This window comes from Drosophila miranda, assembly GCF_003369915.1.
Source record: "Drosophila miranda strain MSH22 chromosome Y unlocalized genomic scaffold, D.miranda_PacBio2.1 Contig_Y1_pilon, whole genome shotgun sequence".
NCBI lineage: Eukaryota > Metazoa > Arthropoda > Insecta > Diptera > Drosophilidae > Drosophila > Drosophila miranda.
Window position 1 is genome coordinate 27,885,742 of NW_022881603.1, and position 18,490 is coordinate 27,904,231.

The following is an 18,490-nucleotide window of genomic DNA, read 5'->3' on the forward strand; positions in this document are numbered from 1 at the left end:
GGCAGCTCGGACGGTGTTGCCGGACAGCCTCGTACGGAACAGGGCTGCCGGAGTGCCGGAGCAGAGTTACGCGCCAAACGAAATTTGAAATTTCAAATTAAAATCGACCCAGAATTAACTGGAACATCGAGCAAAGGAATGGAAGAGGATGAAAACCTGGCTTTCATGAAGGGCAGCAAGCTCGCCCGATCGCCAGCAGCTGCGTCAGCTCCAGGAGCAGAGTTACAGAGCATGGACCCGGACGCCCGGGAGACCCCTAAGAGGGTACGGGACCTAGCCAGCCCAGAGAGTTTGCAAAGAAAAACGCCGCCTAAGAGAAGTAAGGCCTGCCAGGAAGCAACCTGCCTCGAAAACCTCCAAGAGCTGGGAAATATCTTGGATGAAGTCCATAGCAGAATGATGGATAAGAATACGCGCCACATCAACATGGCGACGAGAAACATGTTCGTGCGAATGAAGGAGCTTCACACACGAGCATCAATGAAGCAAGCCAAGCATCAGCAGCGGGCAGAAGCGCCAGGCAGGAAGGCCTCAACGCCGCAGTCCTGTGCTCAAAATGATCACAGAGCACCAAGAGCATGAGCATGGACAAAGAGCAGCAGACAACGACAGTCTGGAAGAAGGATGCCGCGGCGCAAACGGAGCCGTGGCGTAGGCTAAGCCAGCCACTGGTGGATCCGGGTCCGTGTCCGCCGACCGACACTCGGGCCGTCTCCACCTTCTTCCTGCTGCTAATCAGAACAGCCTCGGTCTTGTGGGCCGCCAGCTGTAGTCCCGCTATGGCGAGCCACGTCTCCACGGCACGGATTGCCCCGTTTGCAGCTGCTTCAACTGCTGCAAGGTCCTTGGCTACCACTACGATGGCGACGTCATCGGCAAACCCGACGACCGTCGTGCCCTCGGGAAGATTCAGTCGCAGAACTCCATCATACATCGTATTCCACAGGAGCGGCCCCAGCACCGACCCCTGCGGGACTCCAGCAGTCACTCTATATGATCTTATCCCTTCGCTCGTCTCGTACAGCAGCACCCTCTCACTGAGGTAGCTGTCCACTATTCTCAGGAGGTATTCCGGGATCCGTAGCCTCCGTAGGGCTTCCATCGTTTTACCCCAGTCCGCAGAGTTGAAAGCGTTTTTTATATCCAGGGTAACCAGCAGGCAGTACTGCTTTTGGCCCGCTCTCCAGCGGGTCCCACTTATTGCATTCTCCGCTATGTTGGTGACTATGCCAATGGCATCCAGGGTTGATCTGCCTTTCCGGAAGCCATACTGGTTGGGGGAAAAGCCGCCGGCATCTTCAATGGCACGGCTGAGCCTACGTGCAATGAGCTTTTCGCATACCTTCCCCGCGTTGTCCAGGAGACAAATTGGTCTGTACGAGGAAGGCTCGCCTGGTGGTTTCCCTGGCTTGTTGGCCTACGCCACGGCTCCGTTTGCGCCGCGGCATTCTTCTTCCAGACTGTCGTTGTCTGCTGCTCTTTGTCCATGCTCATGCTCTTGGTGCTCTGTGATCATTTTGAGCACAGGACTGCGGCGTTGAGGCCTTCCTGCCTGGCGCTTCTGCCCGCTGCTGATGCTTGGCTTGCTTCATTGATGCTCGTGTGTGAAGCTCCTTCATTCGCACGAACATGTTTCTCGTCGCCATGTTGATGTGGCGCGTATTCTTATCCATCATTCTGCTATGGACTTCATCCAAGATATTTCCCAGCTCTTGGAGGTTTTCGAGGCAGGTTGCTTCCTGGCAGGCCTTACTTCTCTTAGGCGGCGTTTTTCTTTGCAAACTCTCTGGGCTGGCTAGGTCCCGTACCCTCTTAGGGGTCTCCCGGGCGTCCGGGTCCATGCTCTGTAACTCTGCTCCTGGAGCTGACGCAGCTGCTGGCGATCGGGCGAGCTTGCTGCCCTTCATGAAAGCCAGGTTTTCATCCTCTTCCATTCCTTTGCTCGATGTTCCAGTTAATTCTGGGTCGATTTTAATTTGAAATTTCAAATTTCGTTTGGCGCGTAACTCTGCTCCGGCACTCCGGCAGCCCTGTTCCGTACGAGGCTGTCCGGCAACACTGGCTGCCTGACTGGCAGCTCAGTGATCAGCTGCTGAGTGGGAAGCTCCCGGCGAGAACCGTAAACAGAAAAAGAAAGAAAAATTTGAGTGAGAAAATTGTTTTGCTACAAATCCACCAACAATGTGTATAGCAGAAGGCGCCAAACAAGAGTTCATTCCTCTCCCCCTCCTGCACGGAGCGCACTGGATATGCCCCTGCAACAGAACGGGTGGTCGGCGAGGGCCGATTTCATACGCAGTACGTACCGGTGCTTTAGTGACCTGCTCTTAACAGCTTTCCTTTCAGTTGCCAGGCGTGGCGCGGATTTTTTTGCCGGAAAACTTGGAGCTCGTGATAAACACAACCGCACTTGGAAAACACTCAAACGTGTCCTCAGACTGTGCGAAGGTTTTTTTTTTTTTTTATTGTATATTCATATACTTATTTATTTGCTCTATAATATATACTATACAATTTATATTTAACTTAATTTAACGGACAAGAGTATGTTGGGACTAGGGCCGCGCGGACTGCGGTACTGCCGCAAAGCATTGCTTCGCAGTGGCGTGGACACCTACTCCGTCTGCTCCTTCCGCCTTCTCTCCAAGGACCTAAGCGTTCGCATCACGCTAGAGGCGACCTCCGCGGCCGCTTCCCACACCTTCGGGTCTGCCAGCATCAGCGCCACCAGAGTCTCGGTGCTGACCCTAGACCCTGCTGCTGTCTCCAATGTCTGACGCTCGAGGTCAAACCTGTGGCAGTCGAAGAGGACGTGGCGAGCGTCCTCCTCTATGCCTGTGCCACACTCGGGGCACCAGTCCTCTGTCTCGTGGCCGAAGCGCTTGAGGTAGCCGCGGAAGCAGCCATGTCCGCTCAGTGCCTGGGTAAGGTAGAAATCCACCTGGCCGTGCTTCCTTTCAACCCAGCATGCTATGCTTGGGATGAGGGTGTGGGTCCATCGGCCTTTGGGTGAGTGGTCCCATCGAGTCTGCCATCTGTCTATGCTGGTCCTTCTGGCGGCGTCCTTAATTTCTGCTTTGGAGCGTACCTCGGCTGCACTGTCCGTCATGGCATCATGGATCTCCTTCCTCTCCCTTATCAGCTCCCTGAGCGGAACTTGCCCGGCAATGACTAACGCGGCTTCGTCTGAGATGGTCCGGAACGAGCACGCGATCCTAATGGCGCACAGTCTGTACTTTGCCTCCACTCCTCGCATATAGCTCCTCACCTTCGCGGCTTCTGCCCACACCGGTGCGGCGTAGAGCATCTGCGACGTCACGACGCTCGTCAGCAGTTTCCTCGTTGCCTGCTTTGGCCATCTGGTGTTTAGCAGCATCCTGGATAGCGCTCCCGCGGTCCCACCGGCCTTCGTGTGGACGTATTCCAGATGCTCTTTGAAGGACAGGCGCGTGTCGATGAGGACTCCAAGGTACTTGATGGACCTCTGCGATTCGATCGCGGTCCCACCAACCTGCACTCTGGCGGTCTCGACCACTTTACGGCTGGATATCAGGACCGCCTCCGTTTTTTGGGCCGCCAGCTCCAGCCCCGCGGCGGCTAGCCACGCCTCGACGGCTTGTATGGCGACGTTGGCAAGCTCCTCCACTGCGGCAAGTTCCTTCGCTACCACTATTGCGACGTCGTCAGCGAAACCCACCAGGTTAGTGTTGGCTGGCATCGGGAGCCGTAGGACCCCGTCGTACATGGCGAGAGGAGAGGTCCAAAAACGGAGCCCTGCGGGACTCCGGCTGAGACTTCGTATGCCCTAGAGCCCTGACATGTGTCCATTGTCAGCACCCTATTGCTGAAATAGCTGCGCGCTATATTCAGTAGGTAGCCCGGGATGTTGAAGGACCTCAGTGCCTCCAGCGTCCGGGTCCAGTCGGCCGAGTTGAAGGCGTTCCTTATGTCCAGTGTCACCACCAGACAATAGGACTTGGTTCCGCCTCTCCAGCTAGTCCCAGCAATGGCTTCCTCCGCCGTTTGTACGACCCTCAAGATGGCGTCCAGCGTCGACCTCCCTTTCCTGAACCCGTATTGGTTCTGGGAGAGACCGCCTGCTGCTTCGATGGCTGCGCTCAGCCTCGCACCGATCACCCTTTCGAAGACCTTTCCCATGGAGTCCAGAAGGCAGATGGGCCTGTAGGAAGAGGCCACCCCTGGCGGCTTGCCCGGCTTGGTTAATAGTAGCAGCCGTTGCCTTTTCCACCTCTCGGGGAACGTCCCCTCCTGGAGGCATTTTTTAAAAAGGCCCGCAACTTCCCTCGGGAGTAGAAGAAGTGCCAGCTTCAACGCGCTGTTGGGGATCGCATCCGGACCCGGAGCCTTCCTAGGTATCAGGTTTCTGCCTGCCTGCAACACCTCGGCTTCCGTAACCTCGCAGATGTCGCTCGGGCTATGCTCGAACGGCAGGGAGCTAGGGATCTGCCGTCCTCGAGGAAACAGTGCCCTGACTATACCCTCCAGTGCCTCTGGATCTGTTGGAGCTTTACTGCCCGCGTTCAGCCTCTTCACCACCATCCTGTAAGCGCCTCCCCAGGGGTCCTCTTCGGCGGCATAACACAGCTTAAGGAAGCATTCCCTCTTGCTGTTCCTTATGGCGGTCTTCAGATCCTTCCTCGCCGCTTTGTAGGTCTCGCTGCATCGGGCCAAGCGCGGTGTGCCTCTGGCTCGCTGGAGCAGCCTTCTGGCCCGGTGGCAGGTTCTACGGAGAACCGCAATCGCTTCGCTCCACCAGAAAACTGGATCCTTGTGCTTCCGGAACGTCCCTCTCGGTAGCATGCTCTGGTCGCAGGCGCCTTCAAGTGCGTCCGCCAATTTGGTCGCCATATCGTTGGCTCCGTCTGCATCGTTTGCAGAGTAGCTCTCAAGGGCGCTTGCGAAGGCTTGGCCCCTCAGCGTGTCCTGGCGGTACGCCTTCCCATGCCGGAACGGGGTACCTCTCGATCGGGCAAGGGTGCCCAGGGTGCATAGTATGGCCTCGTGGTCGCTGGCAGTATATACGTCGCTGATCCTCCATCGGGCGTGCCGGGCCAGCGTGCTGCTGGCATAGGTGAGATCGATGATTGACCCTACACCTGCCCTGCTGAAAGTTTGTTGGGACCCTTCGTTCAGAAGGACGACGTCCAGAAGGGCAAAAGCCTCCAACACCGTGCGGCCTCTGGCGTTTGTACGGGAGGACCCCCATTCCAGGGCCCAGGCGTTGAAGTCGCCTCCGACTACGACGTTGTTCCGTCCTCGCAGATCGCAGCTCAACTCGTCCATAATGCGGCTGAAAGTCTCCAGTGAGAGGCTGGGTGCCAGGTAGCAGCTGTAGAACCATATGCCGCCTACATACCCTCGGACGAACCCGTCTGCCGACTTGGTGTCGCGCAATTGTGGCGCGTCGACGCCACAGAGCCACAGGGCCGCTTTGCCAGTAAGGTCCGTGGCCCAATCGCTGCTGCTGCCCACCTTATGTGGTTCGCTGAGGAGTGCCACCTCAGAGCCAAGCTCGCGCACCGTCTGCGTCAGGAGATCCTGTGCGGCCCTGCAGTGATTCAGGTTGAGTTGAATCAACTGCATGTCGTCCTGGTTTTGCCGACCCCGCTTCGCGTGGCTGGGCAGTTTTTAGTGCCTGCCTGGTGCGTGACCTCCTTCTTTCCAGCTGCTGAGCAGATGAAGCACGCAGGCTCTTTTTTGCATTCGGCAACTTTGTACCCTTTCTCCCCGTATTTGATGCAGCAGCCACTCCTGTTCCAGGCATCGGTAGCACCTTGGGAGTCCATCTCTTTCCCGGATCCTACATATGGTCCAGCCGATCCTCACCTTGCCGCCTTTCAGGACCGCTTGGCCCAGGGAGAAGGGCAAGCTGACCACCGCCATCTGGGACTCCGCGTATCCGCGGCGCAGACTGCGGACTCTTACTCGACCCTCGTCAATGTTGAATTGGCGAGTTAGAGCGGCACAGATCTCCTGCTCCGTCGCGAGGGAGTCGATGTCCCGTATCTCCAATATGACCACCTTCGAGTCTTCCGCACAGACGCTCCATCGCCGAGGACACGTGCGATGCTGGCTTTCATGCCCTCAGCACTCTTCACGCTGTCTTTTGCCATCTCCAGCAGAAGTTTGCCGTTTATGGTGCGGCGTACCTTGGAGACGCAGCTTCCCAGGTCGGAAAGCTGGTTGTCGTGTCGTCTGGTGACCATTGCCAGAACATCGCTGTACGACTTCCCGGAGGCCTGAACTATGACCGCGTCTGGGCGAGCGCGGCGTGCTGCTCTCGGCCTCTTGGCCACCACGCTCCATTCGCTGTCCGGGATTCCGGGGCTCTTGGGCTGCCTCATGGCGCTGGTCGTCGCCACGTCTCCGTGTGGCCGCAACGGGGCCTTTTTAAGGGTCCTCTTGGTTGCGATAGCTCCTTTTCGCTGCCTTGGGCGCGTAGGTGGGGTTCCCGGCTCCCCTATTGGGCCTTCGGCCACGGATGGCTGGCTAAGTCTACGCCACGGTTCGGTTTGCGCTGCGGCATCTTTCCTCCAGACGGTCGTTGTCTGCTGCTCCTTGTCTGCGCTCCGCGTGCTCTGTGAGCATTTCGGGCACAGGCCTTGGGCGTCGGAGCCTTCCTGCAGCGCGCTTCTACCCGCTGCAGCCTCTTGGCTCGATTCGATGATGTTCGAGTGCAGCTCCTTCATGCGCACGAACAGTGCTCTGGTGGCCATGTTGATGTGGCGCGTATTTTTGTCCATCATCCTGGTCTGAACCTCGTCAAGGATTTTTCCCAGCTCCGAGAGGTTCTCTAGGCAGGTAGCCTCCTGGTGGGCCTTGCTCTTCTTGGGCGGCGTTTGCCTCTGGGAACTTCCCGGGCTGGCTGGGTCCCGAACCCTCTTGGGGGTCTCCTTAGAGTCAAGGTCCCGACTCTGCGCCGCTGCTGCTGGAGATGGCTCGGGTGCCGGCGATCGGGCGAGCATGCTATCCTTCCTGAAGGCGAGCTTTTCATCCTCCTCCATTGCTATTGTTTACTTTAGAATTTGAATTTCGAAATTAAAATCTCCCTCCGTTGGCGCGCAATTCCAGCTCTCTCCAACACTCTGGCAGCCCTGGGTCGATCGGGGCTGTCTGGCAGCACCGTCCGTGTGGCAACTCCACGCGATCACCTGTCTGGCGGCGCGATCATCTGCTGTGTGTGAAGCTCCGGACGAGAAGAAGAAGAAAGAAGAAAAGTTGAGTGAAAATTCCTTTTTTCCCTCCACCAACAATGTGGAAAGTGGAAGTGGAAGGCGCCAAAACAAGGGTTCACCCCCCCTTCCCCTGCTGCCTGGAGCGCACTGATTGTGCCCCTGCAACAGAGCGGGATGCCGGTGGGGCCGGTTTTTATACGCAGTACGTACCGGTGCGACAGCAACCTGCTCTCAAAAGCTTTTCTTCCAGGTAACACGCGCAGCGCGGATGCTGAAAACGGAAAATCAGGAGCCCGTGATTCAAAACAACCGCACTTGAAAACGCTCAACGTGTGTGTGTGTGTGTTTTTTTTTTTTTTTTTCCATGGATACGCCACGGCGGGTGAGAATCTCTAAGAGACGCGACCGGCCCGTACCAGTCAACGAACTGGACTACCCCTTCGGGCTTCCCAGCTAAACTCACCACCACGCACAGCTGCACACCTCATTCCCCGCGGGATCACCGCAAAGTATTACTTCGCGGGATGGGTTGCCTACGTTAGGCACTCTCCTCTACGCGTCGCTCCCTTTCGCATCTTCTCAGATCGCTCTGGATGGCTATTAGGGTGTTGCTAACGCGCTGCCAGTTCTCGTCGGACTCCGTCATGAACGCCATTAGCTCCTCTGGTCGTGGGAAATACTCTGCACTTGAGCGGTACCTCGTGCAGTGGTAGATCACATGCTCCGGATCCTCGCTCTCATTCGAACACTCAGGACACTCGGGAGTATCCTCGTGTTTGAACCTATGTAGATACTTCCTGTATCCTCCGTGACCCGTCAGGAATTGGGTGAGGTGGTAGTTCATCTCTCCGCTTCTCCGCCCTATCCATGACTCAATGTCCGGGATTAGTCTATGGGTCCACCGTCCATTTGTGGCCGTGTCCCATCTTGCCTGCCATTTTTCTATCGACGCCAGCCTTTCCGACGCACGGATGGTCTCTAGCGATGCATTAGTTCGCATCCCTGCGCGCGCTTCATATACATGCGTCATCTCGAGCGCTAGTATATCCACCGGTATCATGGCCGCGAGGACCAGGGCTGCGTTATCCGACACCGTCCTATATCCAGACACTACTCGAAGAGCGCAGAGCCGATATGGCACTGACATCTTTCTTCTTAGACTCATGTTGCCGGATAGGGTTGAAGACCACACCGGCGCAGCGTACAGTAGGATCGAGGCCACTACTCTCGCCAGGAGTATGCGACGACCTGCCTTGGGTCCACCAATATTGGGGAGCATCCTTGCGAGTGCTGCCTGCATCCGGGAGGCTTTTTGACTCACGTACTCGATGTGGGCCCGGTAGTTCAATCGGTTATCCAGCATCACGCCTAGGTACCGGATTGACTCCTGCGACTTAATAGTCGCATTACCCACGCGAAACGTCGCGTACTCCACCTTCTTCCGACTCGTGATGAGTACAGCCTCCGTTTTGTGGCCAGCCAGGTCCAATCCCGCGTTTTCCATCCAGTTGGATACGATCCGGATTGCCTCGTTGGCCGTCGCCTCGACATCTCGGAGCTCTTTGGCTACCACGACCAGGGCGAGATCGTCAGCGAAACCGACAAGCGTGCATCCCTGCGGGAGCTGGAGTCTCAGGACGTCGTCGTACATTATGTTCCACAGTAGAGGTCCTAAGACTGATCCCTGTGGAACTCCGGCTGTCACCCTGTAGAGCTTTGGTCCCTCCTCCGTCTCGTACCTCAGTACCCTACCCGACAGGTAGCTGGCTATTATCCGAAGCAGGTAGGTGGGAACTCCAATTCTCCCGAGCGCCTCGTTTATCCGAGACCAGTTCGCTGAGTTAAACGCGTTACGGATATCCAGGGTCACCACCGCGCAGTACTCCTTTGTGCCAAATCTCCATCTTATTCCCTCGATCGCTCTGGATGCAATGTCGGTGACTGCCTTGATGGCGTCGACCGTTGATTTGGCCTTCCGGAATCCGTACTGGGACTCCGATAAGGCCTCCTTCTCCTGGATCACAACTTGCAGTCGGTTGTAGACGATTCTCTCCAGGGTTTTGCCGACCGTATCCAGCAAACATATTGGGCGGTATCCTGATGGTTCCTCCGGGGACTTATTTCCTTTGGGTAGAAGTATTAGCCGCTGCACTTTCCACTGCTCTGGAAACACTCCTTCCCGCAGGCATTTGTTGAACGTGTCAACAAATACTTCTGGTCTGGCGGTTGCTCCAAGCTTCAATGCCTTGTTTGGGATACCGTCCGGTCCTGGTGCCTTTTTATCCCCAATTCTCCTGGTAGCCGCTATCACCTCCTCAACAGAAATCTGTTGCCACAGCTCGGAGTCTTGGCTCGAGACGCTTTCCTCCCTATACGGGTGCTGTGGGAATAGGGCCTCCACGATGCTACGAAGCAGGATCGGGCAGGTCACTTCCGGTGTTGACTGGCTCCTTATCCTCTTGGTGACGACCTTATATGCCGTCCCCCAAGGGTTGACGTCCGCCTCCTCGCATATCTGCCTGAAGCAGGCTGACTTGCTCTTCTTTATGGCACGTTTAAGGGCTCTTTTCGCTGATCGGAGTTCCTCTCCCCTGGTTTCGAACTCAGGCCGACCTCGCGCTCTCTGGTAGCACCGTCTTGCTCGTAGGCAGGCTTTCCTTAGCTGGTTAACCTCCGCATTCCACCAGTAGCAGGGCGCTCCTCTTTTGCAAGGCTTCCTTCTTGGCATTGCCACATCACATACCTCCTCCATGAGCTTCGCCAGTTTCTGAGCCAGGCCCTCTGCCGTTTCTCGCGCAGGGCTCCAGCTGGCGTTGCGCAGATATTCCGTGAAGGTTTCCACATCCAGGTGGTCGCCCTTCCATTTAGGTCCGGTAATTTTGGCAGCTGTCTTTTCGTTGCTGCTCCGCATTCGAAGTGGATCGCCTGGTGGTCGCTGAACGTAAACTCCTCGCTTACTCTCCACGTAGCTCCCCTATGGAGTGAGACGCTCATGAAGGTTAGGTCGATAATGGACCCTCGGCCCGCCTTGAAGTAGGTTAGCTTCCTGCCATCGTTTGCGAGTATTACGTCCAAGGACGCAAATTCCTCGAGCAGACACGTGCCTCTGGCGTTGGTTTCCTTACTGCCCCACTCTACGGACCACGCATTAAAGTCTCCCGCTATTACTACGGGGGCTCTTCCGCGCGCGTCTTCCGCTATATGCGCTAGCATACTTTGGAAGCGCGCTAGGTCCCAGCTCGGCGGGGCATAGCAGCTATAGAAGGTTACCTCTCTAAGCCTCGCTCTAACAAATCCTTCGTTGGCTGCGCATATCTCCTGGGGTTGGATTTGTACGGCCCAGATGGCCGCCTTGCCGCAACTGCTGCTGGTCCAACCGCTTCCTGGTATCGCCCTGAATGGCTCGCAGATGAGCACGACTTCGGTCTTCCTCTCCCTGACTGCTTGTCTCAGGAGAGACTGAGCAGCTTCGCAATGGTTTAAGTTCAGCTGAGTACACCTAATGCTGATCTTTTAGTCAGGGCGTTCCTAAACTGGGGGCATCTACCGCTGCCGGCCACGTGCTTCCAGTCTGCGCTCGTTCCCTTGCAGTGCATGCACTGTGGTTCCAGGCTACAGTCCTTTGCCAGGTGGTTCTCCTTTCCACATCTTCTACACAGCTTGGACCTATCTACTTTGCTACTGCACTGTCGTGCCATATGCCCAAACTCAAGACATCTGAAGCATTTGGTGACGCTGATTCGCTCACGCAGTCTGCATCTTACCCAGCCTACTTTTAGGACTCCTATTTTCAGAGCCTTTTGAGCGCTCTCCGCTGGCAGCCTGATTGTGGCCGTCTGGGTTCCGCCGTATGCCTTTCTCAGCTGGATGTCATCCGCAGACAGCTCCGCCAATTCCACCTGGCTTCTCAGAGCCTCGCATATATCCTCCGTGGTGGTTATTTCGTCCAGGTCCTTGCACTCTACGGTCACCCGGTGCGACAGGCTACGGACTTCTGCGTGCTCCTTCAGCGTATTGGCTACCAGGCTTTTAAACATCTCCGTCTCCTCTCCCGACTTGTTGAGCTGTAGAAGTAGCTCTCCTTTTTGGGTCCTCCTGATCCTGGCGACCGCATCACCGAGTCCACGCAGGGTTTCGTCCGTCCTAACCTTGCGCAGTATCTCTGCATAGGTCTTTTCACCTTTGGTGGCAATGACGATGGCGTCTGGTCGCGTCTTGTCCGCGAGCGCTCCAATCGGCTTTTGCGGCCTCTTCCTTCTGCGCCGGTTGGTCACCGTCAGAAATGGGGTCTCCTCCGGCTCCTTTCTCTCCCTTTCAGCGTGGGCGTTCTTTTCAACTGCTACTCCTGGTGTGGTCTGGACCTCGACCGCTGCCTTGGTCCTCTTTGTCCGGGGTGTTGGTGCACCTGCAGCCTGTTTCCTCTTAGGCTCCGGGAGAGGTCTGAAAATCGGTGACGTCTGAGAGGACTGGTGGGTCCTGATCACCGCCTTAGCTCCTTCGTCGTGCAGCTGGATAGCAACCAGCTCATACAGCACCCTTATGCTCTCGATCGAGTCCCGCATGGGTTGGTGTATGGATCGCCTCTTGCCATCCTCGAGCATCGCCACTAGCTGCGTGATCTCTCGTCCTAGATCGCGCAGCGCTGTGCTGCCCTGAGCTTTTTGGTGCTGCTCCGGGCCAGGGAGGGCCGGCAGCGGGGCGTCGGTCCGCTCACCAGTTGGCGTTCTCGCCATTTTTTTGCTTTTATTGAAGCCTTCTGAGTCGTTCGTCGTTATGGGTGTAATACTTTTGCTCATTTTGTTGGGTCCCAACTCGTAAGCCGTTGTCCTTGTCTGTTGTACAGGCGCGTTATGATCCCATGGTTGTCTATGCAAGCAGGGAGGCCATGCGAGGGTTGACTCCCGCCCTTATGGGGTCGGGAGTTCAGAGCCGGATCCGCGCTAGTCAGGAGTGACTCAACTGAGCCTGTACGGCCAATTTAATGGCTACGGAACAAGAAGCGTGCTTAGAGATTTGCCAATTTTTCACGGGACGGGGGCAGAAGCAGCATTAACCTAGCAGCCATTTCGGCGGGGTTTCATTCCGCGTACTAAAGTGCTAGAATGCTGGCTTCCGTCAGCCCTTGGGTGATCAATACAAAAAAAGGGGGGTCCAGTTCCTATCCTAAGACTTTACTGGTCTCCGTCTTAGTCGCCTTCTCGTATTAGCTAGGTGTTTCACAAGTGTGTTAGACCTATCCGGGGGATACCTGGCTTGTGCCGGCGGTTACGAGTTGCTTTAGTGCTCTTTAGAGGGAGCAGAACATCCCCGTGTCTTCTTAGTCGCCTCATACGACAAGCTGTGACATGCTGTGGTGGTATTCTACTGCCCGCTCACCACACGGGTGCGTGTGTGTGTGTGTGTGTGTGTGTGTCCGTGTTCACTCTCTTTATTTGCTTACATGCACGAAAGTGTTTTTAATTTAATTTTTCGTCTTTTTGCACTTTGCTCTTTGAGGCAGTTCCTAATTAATATGAAAGTAATTTTTCATCGGCCCCAGTGCGAGTGGAAAAAGTAAAATAATTTTCTTCTCCGTCCACATGCCGCTTAAGTGCTCATTAAAAAATGTTTCAAAACGTTGCAGTTTTTGAAAAGCGCTCGCACTTCTTCTAATAAAAACGAGGGGGAACGTTGTGAGTTGCTGCGGACACCGCAACTCTACATTTATATTATTATAAAAGTTATCTGATCTGATCCAGATTCAGCAATCTGATAGATATGGTCAATATCTATGATTCTGCGTTTGTGATTTTCTCGTATCCTCAATATTGTGGATGCCCCAAATTTTCGTCCTTTGCGGGGGCGGAAGGAGGTGTGGCGAAATTTTGACACAAAACGGTCAAGGTCCGATATCACAGGAGTGTGGATACCAAATTAGGTTGCTCTAGCTCTTATAGGTTCTGAGATCCTTGAACTCATATTTTGCAATTGGCAAAACCGACCATGAAACCTGTGTGTTAGAGAGAGACAGAGCGAGAAAGAATAAAATTGTTTTCTTGATTCAGCCTAAGATAATTATACGATCTGGTTCAGATTTCACACTCTAGAACATATAGTCATCCTCTACGATTCAGCGTTTTCAGTTTTCTCGTATCTTTGAATTTGTGGATGCCACAGATTTTCGCCCTTTGTGGGGGCGGAAGTGGGCGGGGCCAAGTTTTGAAATATTTTTGTAGCAGTGACATATCACAGAAGTCTGGATCCAAAACATCGTTGCTCTAGCTCTTATAGTCTTTGAGCACTAGGCGCTGAAGGGGACGGACAGACGGACGGACGGACGGACGGACAGACGGACAGACGGACAGACAGACATGGCTCAATCGACTCGGCTATTGTTGCTGATCAAGAATATATATACTTTATGGGGTCGGAAACGATTCCTTCTGGACGTTACACACATCCACTTTTACCACAAATCTAATATACCCCAATACTCATTTTGAGTATCGGGTATAAAAAGAAAGGAGAAAACTGAAATGTTTGCAATGTTTATAACGAGAAAATTGAAAATTATTTCCTCCAGAGTCTGGCGCGAGCTCCCTTCCGCTCCTCCTCCTCCTCCTGCTCCTCCCTTCGTTTGTCGTCAGCTGTTCGAGTTTTTTTCCAAGTCGAAACTTTTCTTTTAAATATTTTCCATACTTATCCAGAAGGAAGTGCGGCAAAAGTTTTATGCATACGCATTGATGGGTGAGTGGGTGGGTGTAGGGGGCATGGAGGACTCCCTTATGGATGCTGCTCCATTGCATGCGGAGGATAGGATGCTGTCAGCGGGGTGTAATTATAAAGTTCTCACCAGGGGGTAGATGGGGCAGGTAACTTTTCTTTTAAGAATTTTCACTGAAACTCAAATAAATCCGTGAAACATCAGTTGTGTCTCGCATATCCGATTGAGATGCCCCTCTATGGCTGGAGCAACCCTCGCTTTCTCGCTCTTTCGCTATCTCCCACTCGCATGCTGCTTCCTCCAATTTGCATCCCAAATTGTTTACTACTGGCATTCAAATGCACTTTATCAATTCAAATTGAGTTGAGTTGCATGACGACTTGGGAAATTAGTTTCCAGCTAAAATTTCAACAAACATGAAGCATGACAAATGTGTTTGCCTTACAGATAAGATATGCATACACAAGAGTGTATGCCAGGGATAGGGATACGAGGTCAACCTCCTCTAGGGCTCCTCAAATTGCTCGCTGGGGAGCTATCCATTTGGGTGCCAACCCAGCCAAATGGCGGTATCAAAGCCAGCGAATGTCTATTTAATTGTGTCTGCAGTGATGTCGAAGCCTGGACCTGGAACCTGGAACCTGGTACCAGATACCTGATGGCGGCAGCATCAAATGCACTTTAGCGGACACGACACAGACACAGGTGATGGGCGGGAAACCGCCCAGCAGTCAATGCTGTGCTGGAGATAGAGTCGCGGAGTCGGAGTCGGAGTCTGTGGTGTGGCTGCCATACCTGCAGAAGTGTCGCGTGGGGGTGCCAGGCAGCCAGACAGTCAAACATTCGCTTGCTTGCCTGCGATAGTGGTAATGGAGAGGGATGGGACGGGACGAGGCGGGACTCGAATGAAGTCATAAAGTCTGATTTCGCCTGTTCATAATCATTATCACGTAACGTCGCCGTGTAATCGTGTCGCTGTTGATAATGATAATGATAACGATAACGATGATGATGATGTTAACCAAGTGGAATCGCACTTTCTCTATGAAAGAAGAAAGAATCTTTCCTCATTTATTTGGAGGAGCAGCTGGTGCGACGAGCTTAAACTTTTTGACCAAAACGGACACTTTTGTGAAACAATTTAAAAAGTCATTGTCATTTATTTTGTTGCCCATTACAGCGGCGGTCAGTGTCCCGAATCTCGAGTTGAAAACAAAATTGTCATTGCAGCAGGTCCTTGCCACGGGCATCACCTCTAGCTGGCCATTCGCTCGACTATTCGGAAAGTGTGTCCCAAGTTCGTGGTTCGTTGCCTCGGCTCGCACATCCTTGTTGGGTTTGTTTGTGTCAGGAAGTTTTAACTAGGAGGTGGCTTGCTGCCGCCTTTGTTTTCGCCGCTTACGTGACAGGGCAATTTTGAAAATAATTTCAAGTCTTGCAGCCAACATGCTCCGCAGTAATTGTTGTTACATTTCAAACGAAAATAACTATCACTCAGAGCGGAGTGTGGAAACGTTTTGCACTGACACAACACTATTGTTGTGCCCGTCCCAAAGACTAGATTGGTCTCGACTTGAATATCGACGGGGGAGGAGCTCAGCAGACGGGGCAAGGAGAGTGAAAAATGTGTAAAAGTCTGGGTAATTTATATTAAAAAGTGCAAATTATATGCTCCTCCAAGAGGGATTCATTTCACGATTATCAAAGTCCTTGGAGGAACCAGCAGTCTCCATGGCCCCCCTTTTGATTAAGGGACAATAACCTTGCAGCAAATGTTGCTGAAATTCATTATTGCATCGTAATGAGGGTAAGTGGTGGAAGACAATGGCTCCCAACAGTGTAATTTGTGCAGGCGAAAGCCACAGGATTTTATTGAGCGGAAAATTAAAAGCATAAACTTGCACGCTTTAAATTTCAATGCAAGACGGTGGCAGTGGCGGCGGCAGTGGCGGTGGCACCCACAAAAGTCCACGTCCAAGTCTTCTGCTGGCCTGGACTCACGCGCATACTAAATTCTACTTATTGACAGGCTGCAGTGCACGCAAGAACGTGTTCCGATAAGCGGAACAGCGGAACAGAACAGCGTCGTAGAAACGAGTTGAAAAATAGTGATTGCGGCATTAGTTGGGACATGAATCTTCGGGCGAATATTAATTGGGTGAATTATGACAAATTTTGAGTGAGAAATATTTCAATATCCCCAGGGGCTATCAGGGTGCTCAGCAGTTTTCCATGCCGCCCAGACTGCCACTCGCATTAGGTATTCATGAGTTGCAATCGAAGCCAAGAGGAGTGGAGGTGCAAAGGTGAAATAGGAAACAACAGACAGGACTTCCCCTTGAACTCTCGAGTGCATCCGCTTAGGATAAGCCTCATTATCGTGGCAGATTATGACACCGTCTTCAGCAGAGCTTCCCGGAAGGCAGTCCTCCTTCAAGTGGAGCCCTTCTCCGATCAAACTGTTTTATTGAGTAACCAGAGGAGTGACGGTGTGCCCACCAGTCAGTGGAATATCAAACTGGGGATGATGGTCGATAAGGTCGAACTGTAGAATCTTGTAGGTGGACACCAGCCACTGGCCCATGCAGCGACTGTTCTCCCGCACATTGCCCATCCGCGTAGGTCTGACGGAGTAGTCCCGCCGGAAGCGCACAAAGATCTCGGCAAAGATGAGCGGATGGGCCGCAACCAGCGACGAGTTGTTAGCATTCTGCCGCATCAGACTGTTCACCTCCTCGAGATCCTTGGACGAGCTGAAGTCGTTGCTGCGACGCAGCGCCACGTAGACCACGTCGATGAAGGCAAACTTGTGGCCGTAGTGCTGCAGCAGCTGCACCTTCAGCGGAATGACGCGATGGATGTGACGGCGCTCGAAGCGCATCATCTGCAGCCGCCAGTCGTGGGTGCCGTCTATCAGGTCTTGGCTGATCTGCTTGTACCCCATGGCCGTGGAGCACCTTTCGACATTGCGCGCCCGCTTGCGCCGGATGAAGTCGGTGATGATGAGCGCCCCATGGCTGGAGTTCTCCACGAACTTGGCCTCCGAGAAGGCCCAGTCCCGCAGAATTTTCAGCTTTAGCAGGCTCAGCTTGCTGGCCAGCAGACTCCACGGGCCGTAGAAGTAGATCAGGGCCGGCAGCGACACCTCCCCCGGCGTCTCCACGCTACGCACAACGTCCACCTGTATGCTGAGGTGATTCGTCTCGTTGCTCCTCTGCAGATCCGGCACCGGATTCACGTAGGTCTGGCGCGCCTTGGCCGGGGTTTGCGTCCCCAGCACACGGATCGCTCTCCTCGCCTGGCCAGGGTGCGCTGTGCCCTGGACCCCCGGACTGCCCTGGTATACCCGAGGACATATCCGGCGCATCAGCGGAAGGTCGAGTCTCAGATTCATCGGGAGCCTCATGTTTCCATTGTTGAATTTTGATCAAACTTTCCTAGATGTTAGCCGAAACATATCGCTTAAATCAGAGCCTTATTTTTCAAATGACGCGACAGTCAAAGGCTAGTTGGAGAGCAGGTAAACCTCGGCCACAATGCAATTAGGTAACCTCCATAGATCCATTGTTTGTATTTCATAAACCTTGACAGATCTAATTTCTCATATTGACAGCAACAATGAGTCCTAATTGCGCCAACATGGAAGGGAATCGACTCCACTTGGGACCTCCTCGGGTGGCATCCCTCGAGTGCATTAGCATATGCGAAACGCATCCAACGCCTCGCCCTGCCGGAGGGATCCGGAGGAGACATGCCACCAGACACGCCCCATTCCACGTGCCACATGCCACATTAAGCTCAAATATGCGGCATTCCTGCCCACAGACAGACGTGTCTATAAACATAATTCAAATCAATTTAATTGCTCGACGACTGATGCAAATTTCATAGGGATAATTGAGTGGAATGCCAGCTCATAAAATATTTGTCAACGCAGGAACTAATATTAGTTGCCTCAAAATGTCACTGATAATAGAATGGAGATGGTTCTCCCTCCAAAACCCCCCTTTTTTAATCCTCAATGAAAGCATTTCCATCTGTATGGATGCCGGGAAAACTCTTTAACTATTCAGAGGATACAAATCCTAAAACCATCCATGTTTCATGCCGGAGATTTATCAAACGAAATATGAAATGAAACGTAACGCAACGAAAGGACAACAATAAAGCGACTGAATGAATAAATGCAGAAGAATGGTCAAAAACAAGTGGAAAAGCACCGAGGGATTTGCTGTGAATCGAGTTGATGCCGAAATGGAAATGCGAGTCGAGTATTCCAGAGTATTTGGGCACACAAAATCCCAATGTAATCCCACCGGCAGAGCGGTGCGGACACCGGTCACCCCAGAGAGAGCAAAGTATTGCAATAAAATATGTTAAGTAAATACGGAAAGAGTGGGAAAGGAGGGGAAAACTAAACAATAAGCCAGAAAGTACGCTTGATTAAGTTTAACTTCCGGTCTGTTATAAATTGAGCATTTATGTGGGAGTTGTTTGCGAAAAGCGTTTCTACTTTGTTGGTCTCTGGTCTTCTACCAAAAATCTATCCCAGCCAAACAGCCAACCATCTACCCATCCGTCCATCCGTCGT

The 18,490-nt window shown here is 53.4% G+C and overlaps 1 protein-coding gene across 1 annotated transcript; it reads right to left on the reverse strand.

Annotated features, from left to right (window-relative positions):
- Positions 1-16,345: 16,345 nt before the first annotated feature.
- Positions 16,346-17,391, reverse strand: LOC108158210. Its single transcript, XM_017290432.2, has one exon. The coding sequence runs from the start codon at positions 17,303-17,305 to the stop codon at positions 16,364-16,366; it is 942 nt and encodes a 313-aa protein (XP_017145921.2). The 5' UTR covers positions 17,306-17,391; the 3' UTR covers positions 16,346-16,363.
- Between the last annotated feature and the right edge of the window lie 1,099 nt (positions 17,392-18,490).

Excerpts from the sequence above, each read along its gene's own strand:
- LOC108158210 (XM_017290432.2), bottom strand. The coding sequence starts at position 17,305 with ATGAGGCTCCCGATGAATCTGAGACTCGACCTTCCGCTGATGCGCCGG.